Source organism: Oreochromis aureus, linkage group 20 (assembly GCF_013358895.1).
Source record: "Oreochromis aureus strain Israel breed Guangdong linkage group 20, ZZ_aureus, whole genome shotgun sequence".
NCBI classification, from domain to species: domain Eukaryota; kingdom Metazoa; phylum Chordata; class Actinopteri; order Cichliformes; family Cichlidae; genus Oreochromis; species Oreochromis aureus.
The window spans coordinates 27,860,504-27,875,413 of NC_052961.1; the positions used below are offsets into that span (position 1 = coordinate 27,860,504).

Genomic DNA, 14,910 nt, shown 5'->3' on the forward strand with positions numbered 1-14,910 from the left:
GTCGTTTGACGATCCCACAGTACTTCAGTAGTGTTGAGGTCCGGGCTCCGTGGAGGCCAATCCATGATTGATGGTGTTCCCAAACACATTGCCAATGCTTTGACAGTGTGTTTGGGATCACTGCTATGCTTAAAGCTTAAATAGCTAATCCGAATCCAGATAGCGGATCAATGGTGGTGGAGGATCAAAATCTGACAGCACTTTTCTGCTTTTTTTAAAAATTCCATCTGTTTTGAGAAGATCTCCAACACCACTGGCTGAAATGCAGCCCCACCGTGACAGAGCCTCCACCGTGTTTTACAGGTGGCTGCAGACACTCACTGTACCTCTCTCCAGACCTCCAACTTGTCCAGTTTCCTCAAATATTTAGAAATAGAATAACCTTTATTATCCCACGGATGAGAAATTTCAGTGTTACAGAGCTCTTACAGCAAGGGGAAATAAGATATAAAAGGAAGACACAAGTTGGTCCTATAAACATAAGCAACCAAAGTTCGTATATACAGGTATATACAGGTAACAATGTATTTAAGGAGACTCTAGACATCACACCAAGATATGAAACTTTTTTTTAGCTAATAACCCTTTGAGAGTCACCATGTTAGGGTGAAAACACTATTTTATGTTTGTCTGTGTTATTTCATTGTTTGTAGATTCAACTGAAGAAATGGGAGAGATTTTTGTGTGTGTGTGTGTGTGGGGGTTGTGACAAGCAGCTGGTGATAAAATGCCTAAAAATACAATTTAAAATCGGTTCTTTGCTAAACTGTGTTATGTGTGAACACAGCACTGGTTCACCCCATGAGTTAGATGCGTTTTTGTGTGCTTGAATGATGTATAGGTCAGTGTTAAGTGGCTTAACAACATTCCTCTGATAATGGTCAGGTCCAAGGACTGGACTGAAAATAAGTGAAAAAGCAGCCAATGTAAAAAAAACAACAACAACAACAACAAAAATAACCAACAACTCATAAAGTCCTTCAGAAAGCCTGGAGAACTATTGTTCAAGACCATTTTAAAAATGCCAAGAAGGCCTGACTCATTGGAAGCAAAATATAAAGAAATGAGGATGGCTCAAGACTTTTGCACAGTATTGTATATATATTTATTATATCATCAAACACACATAATGATGTAATCAGGCAAAATGTCAACCCTCCAATGACATATACAATTTAAAGGAAAAAGTGGTCATAGTTATCATATGCGAGGTCCCAAGAAGCTGTTTGTGCTCATAGCAATGAAAACAATCCAAAACAGATGATTGGAAGAAACAAACAAACTGACAAACACAGTGAAAGAAATCTAACTATCACATGTGGTTTGGCCACATAACAAAGAGTGATTTACTCACCTCAGTCAATCACAGTTAAGCTACTTAAAAAAGAAAAGAAAATCAGTGAGTAAGTAGAGTGGTTTGTGGTTGGATGAGTGACGCATGAGTTCAAGCGGTCTAGCTTCCAGCCATTTAAGGGAAAAAAGATTAGCCAGGTCTGGCCAGAGATGACAGTCAGCTGGCTGAGGACCTTTCCCAGCTTCACCCAAGGGTGTACTAGAACAACAAACTCAGGGGAAGGTCATCAGACCAGGAAAAAAGAGAATCTCCCCCCTCGAGTAGTTGGGCTGCACTGGATATACTCAGTAAGAAAATGTAAAAAAAAAAAAAAAAAGTTGTAACATTTTACACAAATGCATACTACAACAATGGATTGGTCGCTCCAGTGACCAGTTTATCTAAGACAAATAATGTGGGAGTGCATTCAGCTACATCACTTTAGAAAAGGGTCCAGTGGAATCAGTTCTATGAAATAACTTCTGGGTTTGGTCACTGTAACAAATCAAACAGATAACAATTCAAAATAAGTTGTATATCTTCAGTTTTTTCTGCTTTGGTGCTTAACCAAGGGGAATCAGCAGAAGTTGCTGATGAGCAGAGGGAGAAACAAAGCATTTTAGGACTGCAGTAATGCTACTAGTTTGTTGAAAGTTAAGTTCAGGGAAAAAATGTTGATTAGGTTCTACTTTGGTTGATCTGTCTTCTTCAGAGCATCTTGGCTTGTCACAGGAAGGAAAAACACAGGCAGAATCATCATTAAATATCATTTATGTGTCCTCAGGGCCAAGCATGTCAGTCAGCATGCATAATACCAGAACCCTGAAACTGGCATGACATTATGAAGTCTTTATTAATTTGAGAAATTCCACCGATTTTCCTGTCAGTCAGACTGTGTCGGGGAAAAAAACAAGTATTTACCAGCCGGAGTCAGAGACACTCAAACAAGATTTGACCTAAAAGCAACAAAAATGATCACATGATAGAAATGCCTCTACGCTATTTAAATACAGTCATAACAGGGTCACACAGAGGGTGCAAGTGTAAACTGCCATTTAAGTGTCACTCCGTCGTGTAGGAGAACAACTCATGGAACATTTTTTTGATTAGACTGAACCTTATTTTCGACTCACTGCTTATGGTTTGACTTTCATCCCAGAAGCAGCAGATTTCTCTCAAGTTTAAATTTCTGACACGTCCTTTCCTGCATTTTGGTGGATTTTTCTGCCCCATTTTCCACCTTTTATGCATCATAGTTGGAAGTGTCTTTATGTCTGAAAAGGGAAAGTTTAATATTAAAAGATTTACTCTTCTGTGCTATTTTGTGTCAGCTCAGATTGACAGTGTAATGAACTGACTGTTTACCAAGCTATTAGTGGCATCTTTAATCTCTTTAAATGTGAACCCCAGAAGTAAATAAGAATGAATTTATGTTCATTTATCAACACCTGGACAAAAATAGCTCATTTAAAAAAGTCATGTGTTTGTGTTTTGTGAAGATTTTTGGGAATCAACTGTGCTGAGTCTGGCTGAAAAAGGAAGAACAGACAATATTTCTGTAAGTTCTGCTGATAAACCAGGAAGACTTCCAAACTTGGGGAGGGGAAAAAAGTGGGTTTTGGACTTTTTGAATTAAAAAAAAAAAATCTCAGTGATGAACATCCTGGTTTCTTTGGATGACAAGGACAAGCACTACACGTGCCGGAACATTTTGTTGTTAACTTCCCCCAAGGGTGTACTAGAAAAAACTATATCTGCAGTTTTTTTCTGCTTTGGTGCTTAACAAAGGGGAATCAGCAGAAGTTGCTAATGAGCAGAGAGAGAAACGAAGCAGCAGTGAGGTCGACCGGACAGTAACAGAGTAACACTATTCTGAAGCAAGGTGTGAAAGGTTCAGACAAACAGATGCCTCCTTAAAACTGGACACAAATAAACCCCCAATGCAGAGAGGCCTGATACGAATTCAGTCTAGCAAGCACATTTTTTTCTTTTCTAAAAAACATAAATGTGTTAAGTGAAGAACTTGCAGATGGCCTCTTGAAACTGTGCCTTCCAGAGATTTTAAGACTGCAGTAGTTTTGTTTGTACTTGTCCTCACGGATTTGGTTTCTTTGCATGACAAGGACAAGCACGATGTGTGCCTGGACATTTTGTTGCCTGCTCCAGCGCTCCATCTTGGAAAAAAGGTCACACTTTTTGGAGAAAGTGTGAGGAAAAACTGCTGTTGCATGATAGGGCTCTCTCCCCTCTGAGTCCAGGGACACAGTTTTGTCTGAGGCCAAAGGTCTAGAGTATTCAGTTGATGTCCCTGCAGCTAGCTGGACTGATTGCATGTTAACAGACTAGACAAGCACAAACCAGAACCATAAAGGGTGCTAGCTGCCTGTGTCACTGTGCCCAGCTTTGGACAGTATCTGGAGGTGGATAGTACAGAAGAGGGTGGCTTAGTTAACCCACTTCCTGTGGCTCCCTCACAAAAGCTCAACTCTTCCATCCAAGCACTGGAGATTCTCCACATCCCTGGACAACGTTTATCAGGCTCAGATGGGCACTGCCCTGCCATACTGAACTTGAAGGATAGAAACAAAATATTGATCCTATCGCACTAGTATCGATCCAGTACCAATAGCAGGTTGGTATTATCGATATTTGTATGAACACCTCAAATGTACACGCACGACTGGATCCCAGTGTCACCCCTGGAGCTGGAAAGCTACAAGCAAAATCTATTATCTGTGGTACATTCATTGTTCATAACATACTCTTCTTCCTGGACATGTAAGCTGTAAAACTTTTTTTTAAAATAAACACTTAAAACTGTCTCATATAGAGTAATTTAAACAAAACAGCCGACTAAATAAAGCCCTGTTTTTATTCTGACCTAAAAAATGTCTGCCACGCTGTAAGGAGGAGAAGACTAAACTCAGTAGCGTTACATAAACGTGCAAAAAATAATCGTGTCCAAAAAAAAAAAAAAAAAAAAAAAAAAAATCAGCCCATGACTCTGCTTTAGCTGCATCTCCTGCGGTTGCAACAAGTGGTTTGACGGACGGCGCGCGTTTGGTTTTCATTAGGTCGTCTCGACACTGACCCCCTGCCCCGTCTACAGTAACGTGAAACCAGCCCGCTGGCAGGCGCGCTGTGCGGAAGAGAGGCGAGCAGAGCTGATGCAGTCTACACTGCTTTCACAACCCGGTCGGTCCGCGGGGCTGGACTGCGCTGCCTGCTGCGCACAGCGACCACAAGCTCCCCAAGCACTGACCCACCAGCAGCGATGCGTGCTATGGCCACGCAGTAGCATTCACTGGAATAGATGGTGAAGCAGTCTTTTGCAGAAGGGATTCTTCTTGTTTTTGTCTCCCCTGGAGGTGCGCTATGGCAGTCATGGTGAGCTGTCAGAGTGGCAGAAGTTTACGAAACGGCGACTGGGGCTTCGCTCCTCTGCTGGCTGCTGTGCTGCTCAGCTTTCTGCTTGCAGGGATGCAGCAGACCACAGCGTTTCCCACCTGGAGGTTAGAGGTATGCTGTGACCACTTTTTCCTTGCAGCTGTGGAGTCCGACACATAGTGCTTATGAAGTTATTAAGATGCTGTTTGCCATTTGAAGTCACATAACGCCAAACTCCATTCAGAATTCTGCTCCATTTGCAAAACTGTTTATGTAACAGGAGACTACATACGGGGGTAGAAAAGTAAGGCTTATTTAAAGTTCATGGTGAAAGTGGCAGTACTGGTGAACCCAGCAATGAAACGCTGTTTTATATTGAGATAAAAGGTAAAAGCAACGCACCATATATTTACCACAAATCCACAAAGGTTAACATCTGCTTTATTATTAGTTGTGCTGGCTGTGCCCACATGACAATCAGCAAAACAGAGCAGCAGGTATCAGGAAAATACCGGATCATTTAGGAACGATGCACATCATTTTCTTTCACTGTTACATTATGCAAGAATCCGTGCAATTTCAAGCCATTCGTCTGGTTTCTTCAAATATATTTTTAGCTGGAAATCCTCACATGAAATCAGTGAGTGATGGTAATAGGCATCAGATTCAATTATGTGAAGTTAGATGAATGCTGCTATTAGGTTATGTCTATGGAATGGGTCCCTGTGCAGTAATATCTTCAGCGAACTGGATAAATGTGTTTCTCCACACATTTCACTCAGTGCCACCCACCCGCTGTGATATAGAGCCTGAGGGATCGCTTTATGTCACTGCCTTTGCCACACGCTCTCATTAAGTGTCAGTCAAGAAGCCCGCTGGTGGGGATTACACAACTCCATGAAGTTAAGTAACAGAACAACCAAAGAGCATTTCTCATTGATTTATACTGGAATTAATGGGCAATTATCCACTGTAACATACGGAGTATTTCTATATTACTAAATGAGATTAACAATATTTGTTTTGACAAAGTTCAGCCTCACTCTGTTTCATTTTAACATGAATATGTGCGTGCTGACAAAAAATGCGACAGACAGTCTGTGTTTTGATTTGTGTACAGAAAATCGTTTTTGTTGACTAGAACCCTCAAAGTTTCTGAGACTTCAGATGAAAATCATAATCCCTTGTTTAGCAATTTCTGGAAATGAGGTTAAACTCTTCCAGACTCCCCAAACGATCCCTGTGGGATTTGTCCTCAGATGTTTCGCCCTCTGTCAGCTCTCACCGCCGGCTCTGAGGTTTAGTCTAGAGGTCTCGTGGGTTTGCGGTTCATCTTTATTTGTGCCAAACACGCGAGATGAGCTTTGTGGTGAATATAACAAGACGTGACACATTAAGAAACGCGCTGGCTTTAACACCTCATAAGTCACTGAACGCATGACTCCAGCATGTCAGCTGAGGTCGGGAAAAGCAACTTTTGTATAAAACAGTGACCTATGCCTTTAATCTGGTAGTGAAATGTTATATTTAACACCAAACCACGAGAGATCGTGAAGTTAAATAACGGTGTGGGACAGTCTGGCCACCTAAAGTACTATTTGGGAAAGGAAATGGAGGAAGTACTGCATCTGTTTGTCTTGACTGGGTGAAGCAGGAACAGGAACTGGAGGACTGGGCGTAGATTCCAAAATGAAGAGAGAGACTTTGATATTTTCTCTCCATCTTCAGTGCTTTTCCTCAGCAAGAAACTCATATTTGTAAAAGAAAATTATACTTGGACTGGGCTTTAGTGTCAGAGATATTATTTAAAAAAACAAGAGGCATGGTACTCAAAGAATGCTGGGGTTGTGGTTTTACAGTAGAATCCAGCTTTATATCCAAGTGACTTCTGAAGTTTAAGGTAAATTAAAAATAGCCACAAATAACTGCTTGGAGAGATTTTGAGATGACTACCAAAATGCAAAACTTGCTCCTAGAAGGACTTTGTTAGTGCGGCCTCTCGTGTAGGACCGTACCCCTGTAAAAGCAAGGTTTTCCTCTGATTGGCTGCCCCTCACAAGCAGATGATGCAAACAGCCAATGGTTTGGGGATTCGGTGGTCACAATCAGAGCAGAGTGCCTGACATGACCATATTAAAGACATCCACACTTAATGACATTATAGAGAGGCAAGAGAAGGAAAAATTGTCTGAAACTGAATGGCTCACGGGGATAACTTGTGCATAATCTGACCTCTTTATTTGAACCTATAGCCATTTTTAATCAGCGCATCCACGATTTAACAGAGGTTGTGTAATTTCTTGCCTGAAAAATCTAAATGTATCAGTATTTATGCATGTTCTGAATGCTCGTGAAAAAGAATCCCAATACTCTTAAGAATTCGTGGTGTCTTGCTCTCTGTTTTTCACTCAGACGATGATTGCAGTCACATGGAAACACTGGTTAGTTTCACACCCGAAGAGACTTGGCGAGCATGACCCATAGCCTCGTGTTGGCTGCATGTTAGACCCTGAAAGGACATTTCTAATCTTGTTGTCAGACCACAGAAGAAACACTTAGTCTGAAGCATACTGAAAACTTTCACTTGCTCTGCTCTCTGCTATAAAATCGTGTTCATCCCCTTGCATTTCACCTGACACAAGGTATTCCTGCTCATCAGTCAGGCTCTTGTAAAGAACCAGGTATAACAGACCAAGTGGTACTTTTCAACAAAGTCAGGTTTAAGCCTATATTCGCCCAGCGCCTTCAAAAGCGTGTGCTGCGCACGTGTCTCCCAATGACTGCCAGTTGTGTACCCTCAGCAGTTTCTCTTTTTAAATGTCTGCCTCCTTAAAACCCCATTAAAGCCATCAGGCAGTGCGAGAAACATTCCTGTTGTCAAGCACGGGAACGGGCTCCTCAACTGAGAAATCGCAGCCCCTCTTCTAGTGCCGAAAAGCGAATTTATTGCTCAAACCCATTTCCATAGAAAGTTATAGATTTATTGCGAGGTGTGATCACTATTATGGAATATCTCTGCAACTCAACATCAGCCGCAGAATATTTATGAAAGCATTAAAACTCAAAGCACCCATAGGCAGCCTTTCAGAGTTATAACAGAGTCCAGACTCCAGCTGTCATCCCCCCGAAGAGATATCAGACTCAACATACTGGTGAAAAGTATCAAACTTAATGCAACTTTTTTCTTACTTCTTTCCTGAGATGGAAAGTTGAAAATATAATATTGACTAATGTGACCAGTTGAATCTCATTGAATTCTTAGGAAAGCCAAATGAGTCTTTCGGATTCAGTTACTCCTGTCACAGTGTGAGGTCATTCATTCAAAGTTTCTCTTTGTCCAAGGAAGAAGCTCACACCACTGTGCTGCTCATCGGGATCCGCAAAGAGGCCCGGTCACAAGTGCTTCACCTCTCCAGGAACAAGCGCTACACCCTCACCCCGGAGAAGCTCAAATGGGACAAGTTCAAGCTTACATACAAGTATTTATTTACAGCCTGCGATGCACAAAAGCAATACAAATTAGGCAAAGGGAGGGCGAATATTAGTGCTAAAAAGAAACCGAGATGAGAGACCGAGGCTCCAGATTTCAAACAATCGTGCACTATAACTACTGCTGATGTGGGTTAGCTGCTACATTTTCTAATCTTAAGTCACTGTTTGCACTGAACCTTGTCCACCAAAAGTTTGACAGAGCACCAAAAAGTGGTCTGAATTATCATCTGACTGTGAACACTGTAAAATAGTGAGCACATAGGGGACTCTGAAAGTCACACCACAGTTGCTTGGCTTCCAAAGAGTTGGATTGAGCTGTGTTAACTGTCAGGAGAAGATCCAGTGACTTTATTCATCCTGGAGCTGTAAAATGATCCGCTAACGGGAAGATTAGATTGAGCTAGAGGAGCTCCAAAAGCCGTTGGTTGGTGGTAGACAAACATTTTTTTCTTAAATAGCCCAATTTAAGTCATTTTCACACTAGTAAAATGGATGGTATCAACAATCTATTAAGTGGCTGTCTAACTGTGATATTAGAAACTATCAGGTCTCAGTAAAACGGAGCTGTGCTTAGGAATGTGGGAATTCTTTTCTGTCTGAACAGTAGCTATTGTGTTTTGGCAGATTCCTCAGCTGTAGAGGAATGTGTTAAGGGACAACTATTAACCACACCATGCTGTTGTTTCCGAGCAGGTTGCTCTCCTTCCCTACAAACTTGATGAACGCCAGCGACACGCGTCGGGGAATTGCCAAGGCTTTTGGCATGTGGAGCGACGTCTCGCCGTTCACCTTCAGAGAAGTGCCGGCCGACCAAGAGGCAGACATCAAGATCGGTGGGTGCATCTCTCCCTCGAAAGATGTTCCTTGGTTGGTTCTCAGTGCCAGACTTTTCTGTTTCTCTGTGCTGTCATTGCCGAAATTTCTTTGCCTCATTAAATCGCAGCAGTGCAACGATATTACCAAGCTTATATTCAACACGTTTCATAATTCTTAATGAAAAAAAAATGTCTAACAACTTCCAGACATATCAGCTCATGGCAAAAGTCCCTAAATTCTGCTTTATCTGCCCCCTTTGGGTGCAAACTCCAGAGTCCTGCATAAATTCTCAGAGTGAATGAGAGGAATGGTTGTCATCCTCTGGGTTTGTCGTTTGTGATCCATCATCTCCCCACTGCAGTCTCCACGGAGCAGGAATAATGGAGGGAGGGCTTCCCTCCTTGGCTCTGAGCTATTTCTCTCTGTTTCTCTGTTTTGGCAGGCTTCTATCCCGTCAACCACACAGACTGTTGGCAGTCCCACTTGCACCATTGTTTCGATGGCATCACAGGAGAACTGGCTCACGCGTTCTTCCCGCCAACAGGCGAAATCCACTTTGACGACCACGAATACTGGATTCTGGGAAACATGCGCTTCAGCTGGAAGAAAGGCACGCATCTTTATTGTGTTTGCTGAAACTTTTAATATTTCATGCGTGAAGTAATGAATGCAGCAGACACCGAGCTGAGCTGTCTCTGTTGCAGGGGTTTGGCTGACGGATCTCGTCCATGTGGCGGCTCACGAAATCGGTCACGTCCTGGGATTCATGCACTCCATGGATCCCAAAGCTTTGATGCACCTGAATGCAACTCTGACAGGGCGCAAGCTTATCACACAGGATGAGGTGTGGGGTTTGCACCGGCTCTACGGTTTGTTCACAGTCCTTATGTTTTGAACTTCTCTCATACAAACATTAAAGGTCTTCTTTTTGTACTTTCATAACACATCTGAGGATTTTGGGGGACTTATGTTGTCTAGATGACACATTGAAAGGCATCCCAAAGCCTCTTGATTGAATGAATGAGGCCCATAAAGAGCTGGGATCAAGACACATGATGAGGCTGATGACACGTATGGCAGCATCAGGAACGAAAATGCGCACTGAGTGTCGAGTAGTATTTCACAGGGGCAGAAAACTGACGGTGCATCTGGGAAGCCTCTCAACAGCTTGACAGAAGAACCTGCAGGAGAATTCATTCCCTCGGGCAGTTTGACAGGTTCAAGAATTCCATAACGTTGTTGTTAAACATGGCCGAAGGAAAACAAGATTGATGCTGCCGCTGTCAGATGAAATGACAAATTGGGTCTAGACTCCAACTGGCCTTCAAACTGCATATGTCCTGTAAAGGAAGCTGTCCAACATCCCACTGGGATGATTTAAGGAATTGCATGAATCGGACGCTTTCTCAGAATGTAGACGCAATTAGACGCATCTAGATATACCTGTAAAGATCCATCAGTGGCGCACTTCTGATCAAAACCAATCAAAATGTAGAGCACAATGTTTGCGTTTGATAACTGAAAGCGAAACATTAATGAATACTGTACAAATTACTCACGAGTGGTCATTAGCGTGTATAGTGAGTCATTTTCACTGGCACATAAAGCAGATTGTGTGTTTGTGTTTGGAGGGTTGGGGGTGTTCCAATTCTTCTGCCTGACTAAGAGCTGCCATCTGACCCTCCTCCTCACTTCATCTCTCCCCCCCCTCCTCCAGGATGTTTGGATCGTCTATTTATCTGTCCGGCCTGGGCTCGGAAAGGCTACTGCGAGAGCAAGCGCAGACTGATGCAGAAGCACTGCCCCTCCAGCTGTGATTTCTGTTACGGTAAGAAGCAGCAGTGGCAACGGCAGCAGCAGTCCAGGGGGAAGGAAAAAAAAAAAAAAAAGAAGACAGAGAAAGTTTTCTCTCAATTGAGCAGCACAAGGAGCTGCTGTGAACCGTTTGCCAATGGAGCAACGGGAGCCAACAGGTCCAGCCATGCAGAGCTGCGCTGGAGGTTTTCAAGGGTCTGATTTGTAGGGAGATTACACTTGGCGCTGGGAGAGTCTGTGTTTTATTTCTGGAGAGTGGCAGCGTTTCAGAACGCTCACACAGCAGGGCCGCTACCTGCCGACTGCTCTCTCACTGAGGGCTGCTTTACACAAGTGTTACTCATCAGACAACTGCCTCTGTAGGTTTATTGTGGGATGCTGTGGTGCTGAGATCTGGGGGGGGGTTTTGCACAACAAGAAGTGGCTCAGTTTTAACTATCACAGCCCCACAGACTGTGGCTTTCTGAGATTTTTTTTGCCAGCAACAGGGGGACAGTGTGGAGAGAGGCAAGAGGATACGATTCCTGGCTCACAGTAATCTGTTCCTCATTGCTGATTGGGAGACGTTGTACGGCTGTGGAAAATTCCTGAGTGACTCCAAACCGCTGGAATTTCAGACTGTGGCTTGAGGGTTAGAGACACACAAGGTCAATTTGGATTTTTGCAGCATTAACGAGAGCGACTGTTTTTTAGGCAGACTCTGAGTTGATCACGAGGCGGCCTGTTGCGCTTGTCACCAGATGGGAGAGATTACACTGATAACACAGGCACACCGCCAGCAGGTTAGGAGCATGGATGCCTGACGTGATAAGGCTGCTATCAATGGTTTTGACAGTAATCAGCATTTTGGCGAGGTATTTGTGAAAGCATGGGCTTTTCTGGGATTTAAAAACAAAACAAAACATGGGAATCGCACGGGGGCTGAAATGAAGAAATGTATATATTTGGTGAAAATATAAATAAACAGAGTGAAGAAACCTGGCGTATAAAACACTGATAAAAATCTCTCATGTGCAGCCCAGCGCCCAGACAGAGATGTATTTTATCAAAAGTCTGCGTGGTGCCCACACAGAATATCTTTAAAGTACTAAAGGAAAAGGACTCATCAGGAACATGCATTCACTCATCTGTGCTTCTCTTTAATGTTGCTGCTAGAGAGGATATTATTTCCTTATGTACTCTTGGGTAGTTTTACCTACAATAATTCTACATTATTACAGCATTTCAGCAGATTAAAAGAAAAATAACTAATAAGTAACTAAACCTTAAAAAATATGGAATACAAATGACACTATGTGCATCCAAAATATAGTGGAATTAAAGCAGAAAGCAGGATAACTTAATTTCTTTATTTTTTGCTTCCAATAAACCAGACTTTCTTGTACTTTTTCTTTAAGTTCTCTTGATGAATGGTTCTCCAGGCTTTCTGAAGATTTTTCACACCTTCTTTTTGGACATTGGCTGCTTTTTCACTCATTTGTTTGTTTGTTAAGTCTCTTAAGACTGACCTATCAATCATTCAATCATGAAAAGGTGCTTAACTCAAGGGATGAATCAGTGTTGTGTCTACACGTAACAGACGATTTTAGAATTACTGCCAGTATGTAAAAAAAAAATGCATCATCTTTTCCATTTCTTTAGTTGAATCTATGAAAAATACCAAAGATAACACAGTTTGACAGGCATGGAATCGTATTTTTGCACCAACAAGATGATTCCCAAAGAGCTATTAGACAAAAACTTGGCATATCTCGGACCTCGACATTATTGAAGCAGTGTGGGATCATCTTGACAGAAAACGGAACAAAAGGCAGCCAAAATCCAAAGAAGAGCTTTGAATGCCCTTCAAGAACCCTGGAGAACTATTCCTGAAGACTACTTAAAGAAATGACAAGAGAGTTCAGGCTGTGTGGAAGAATAAAGGTGGTCATACCAATAATGACTTTCAAGCTCACTAGAATTGCACACAAACTCTGTTTTTGCCGTATATACTGTATTTCCATGTATGATTGCATAATTTCAATAAACTGTTGCACCTAGTTCACATTTTCCTTTCAGGCACTGCAGTGTGAGGAAAGGCTGTGACAGCTGGAGACAGTGAAAGAAACTGAGGTTTATGGTTATCACAAATCTTTTAGTTCCTCTTTGATCACGGGTGGGAAACATTTATTTCATACAGCCACACTGACTAAGTTAGATAAAGTCAGCCAAGAGCCACACACCGGCTATGTGAATAGAAACACAGCTACAGGTTAGAGTGATTAAATTACTAATATTCAACCCAAACATTATATTATCGTTTAAATTAGCCCACATCTTGCAAGTTGTCACACTGCACATGTGTATCTTAGATGATCATTTTATGGTTAAGAACACCAAGTTATGACCTTTGCATTTCTTGTTGTGGTGCACCAGCTCACCAGTGTTTCCTTTTCTATCCTCTTCAGAATTCCCTTTCCCCACTGTAGCTCCCACCCCGGCTCCCCCAAGGACCAAACACAAGCTGGTGGTCGAGGGCAAGAAGCTGACATTTCGTTGCGGGAAGAAAATAGCATCAAAGAAAGGCAAAGTACAGTGAGTGGCACTCTCTCTCTCTCCAATATGTTATGAGTTTACCTGGCTACAGTGATGCTACAGTATGCAGTTGCTGAGCGCCGTCTCTAACGTGCGACTCCTGTTTCAGCTGGTACAAGGACGGGGAGCTGCTGGAGTTCTCTCACCCGAACTACATCTCACTGAAAGACGACCACATTACTATAGTGGCCAACGCCATCAACGAAGGCACGTACACCTGCATCGTTAAGAAGAAGAACAAAATTCTCACTAACTACTCGTGGAGGGTACGCGTGCGCTTCTGAAGCAGAACAGCCCGGCTCCTCTGCACACTGAACAGGACATATTCACACAGATGGTCACCAGGAGACCTCACTCACTAGGGCACATACTAGTATTTTTTGTTTTGTTTTTTAAACGTCCTTCCTGTATCCACGTAAAATTGTCGACTGTCTTTGGTTAAATGCGTTTACATCTGTGCAAAGAATAAATGCTCTGTGACAGATATTTTTACATTTTTTTTGTGGAAAACACTACCTGACTGTAAAAAGCTGTTTGTGGCAGATGCTGTGGTTTGCATTTTATTTGGTGATGAAAGTTCTGTGCAGCTCTCATCAGCTGTTCGGGACGATGACGTCAGTCTGGATTCATCAAGCCTGGACTTCTTCAAAGCTCTTTCAGCTAAGGCAGCTGAAGGAGTCCAAGGCCACCCACGGGATTCCTCTGAAAAATAGGGACTAATTAGTTGCACAGAAACCCAGAAGATATTAGTACTGTTGGGAGAACTCACCATAGCCTTCTACAAAATGTCCCAAATGTCTCTCTTTTTTTTTAATGGACCTGAAAAACTTACAGAAGCCCTTGCTTTAGATGCATGCCATTTAAATAATTTACACACTGACCCAAGTAAGCTACTAAAGCCAGAATAAACAATGTTGTCTACAGCCTTTGGAACCATTCGGACCTTAAACCGCATATGGAACACCTCAGACGTCTAGCTTACTTTACTAGTCGCACGCTGAGGCCAAGAGTCTGCCTCCAGGGACTGAGCAGTCAGTTCCACTCGCAGCTCTCTGTCCAAGCTTATTCAACACATCAGGTGTAATAATCTGCAGAAAGGGCTACAGTGGGTCCAGGGGATAGATAAAATTGATTAATGAATATTTCCATTTAGTGCTGGCTCTGCGAGCCCCAGGACAGGAGGGGCCTTTTTTTCAGTACCTGTTCCAGTCGTGCAGGTACCCCAGCTGCACTATTTATTTTTCTTTGGCTTAAAATCAAAGAATTTATTGGTTTAATTCTGAAGTCAGAGTCATTTAAAAACAAAAGCAAAGCAAGCCGGGGCCTCTTTTTTTTCCCCCCTGAAAGAACAAAGTACTGAGACAAAGTGTGCAGCACAAGGAATGACATCACTTTTGGACGGCAGCTACCAAGCTGGTTTGAAGGCTGGATTTCTTTTAGGCTCGACTTCCCTTCGTTTTTTTCCCCTCCTTTGGCAGTGTGCAGTTGTGTTT

General features: G+C 42.6%; 1 protein-coding gene across 1 annotated transcript; it reads left to right on the forward strand.

Annotated features, from left to right (window-relative positions):
- Positions 1-4,370: 4,370 nt before the first annotated feature.
- Positions 4,371-13,903, forward strand: mmp23ba (matrix metallopeptidase 23ba). Its single transcript, XM_031745092.2, has 8 exons — positions 4,371-4,852; positions 8,063-8,199; positions 8,906-9,045; positions 9,471-9,638; positions 9,733-9,897; positions 10,746-10,856; positions 13,291-13,417; positions 13,527-13,903. The coding sequence occupies exons 1-8, from the start codon at positions 4,709-4,711 to the stop codon at positions 13,699-13,701; spliced, it is 1,167 nt and encodes a 388-aa protein (XP_031600952.1). The 5' UTR covers positions 4,371-4,708; the 3' UTR covers positions 13,702-13,903.
- Positions 13,904-14,910: the final 1,007 nt, after the last annotated feature.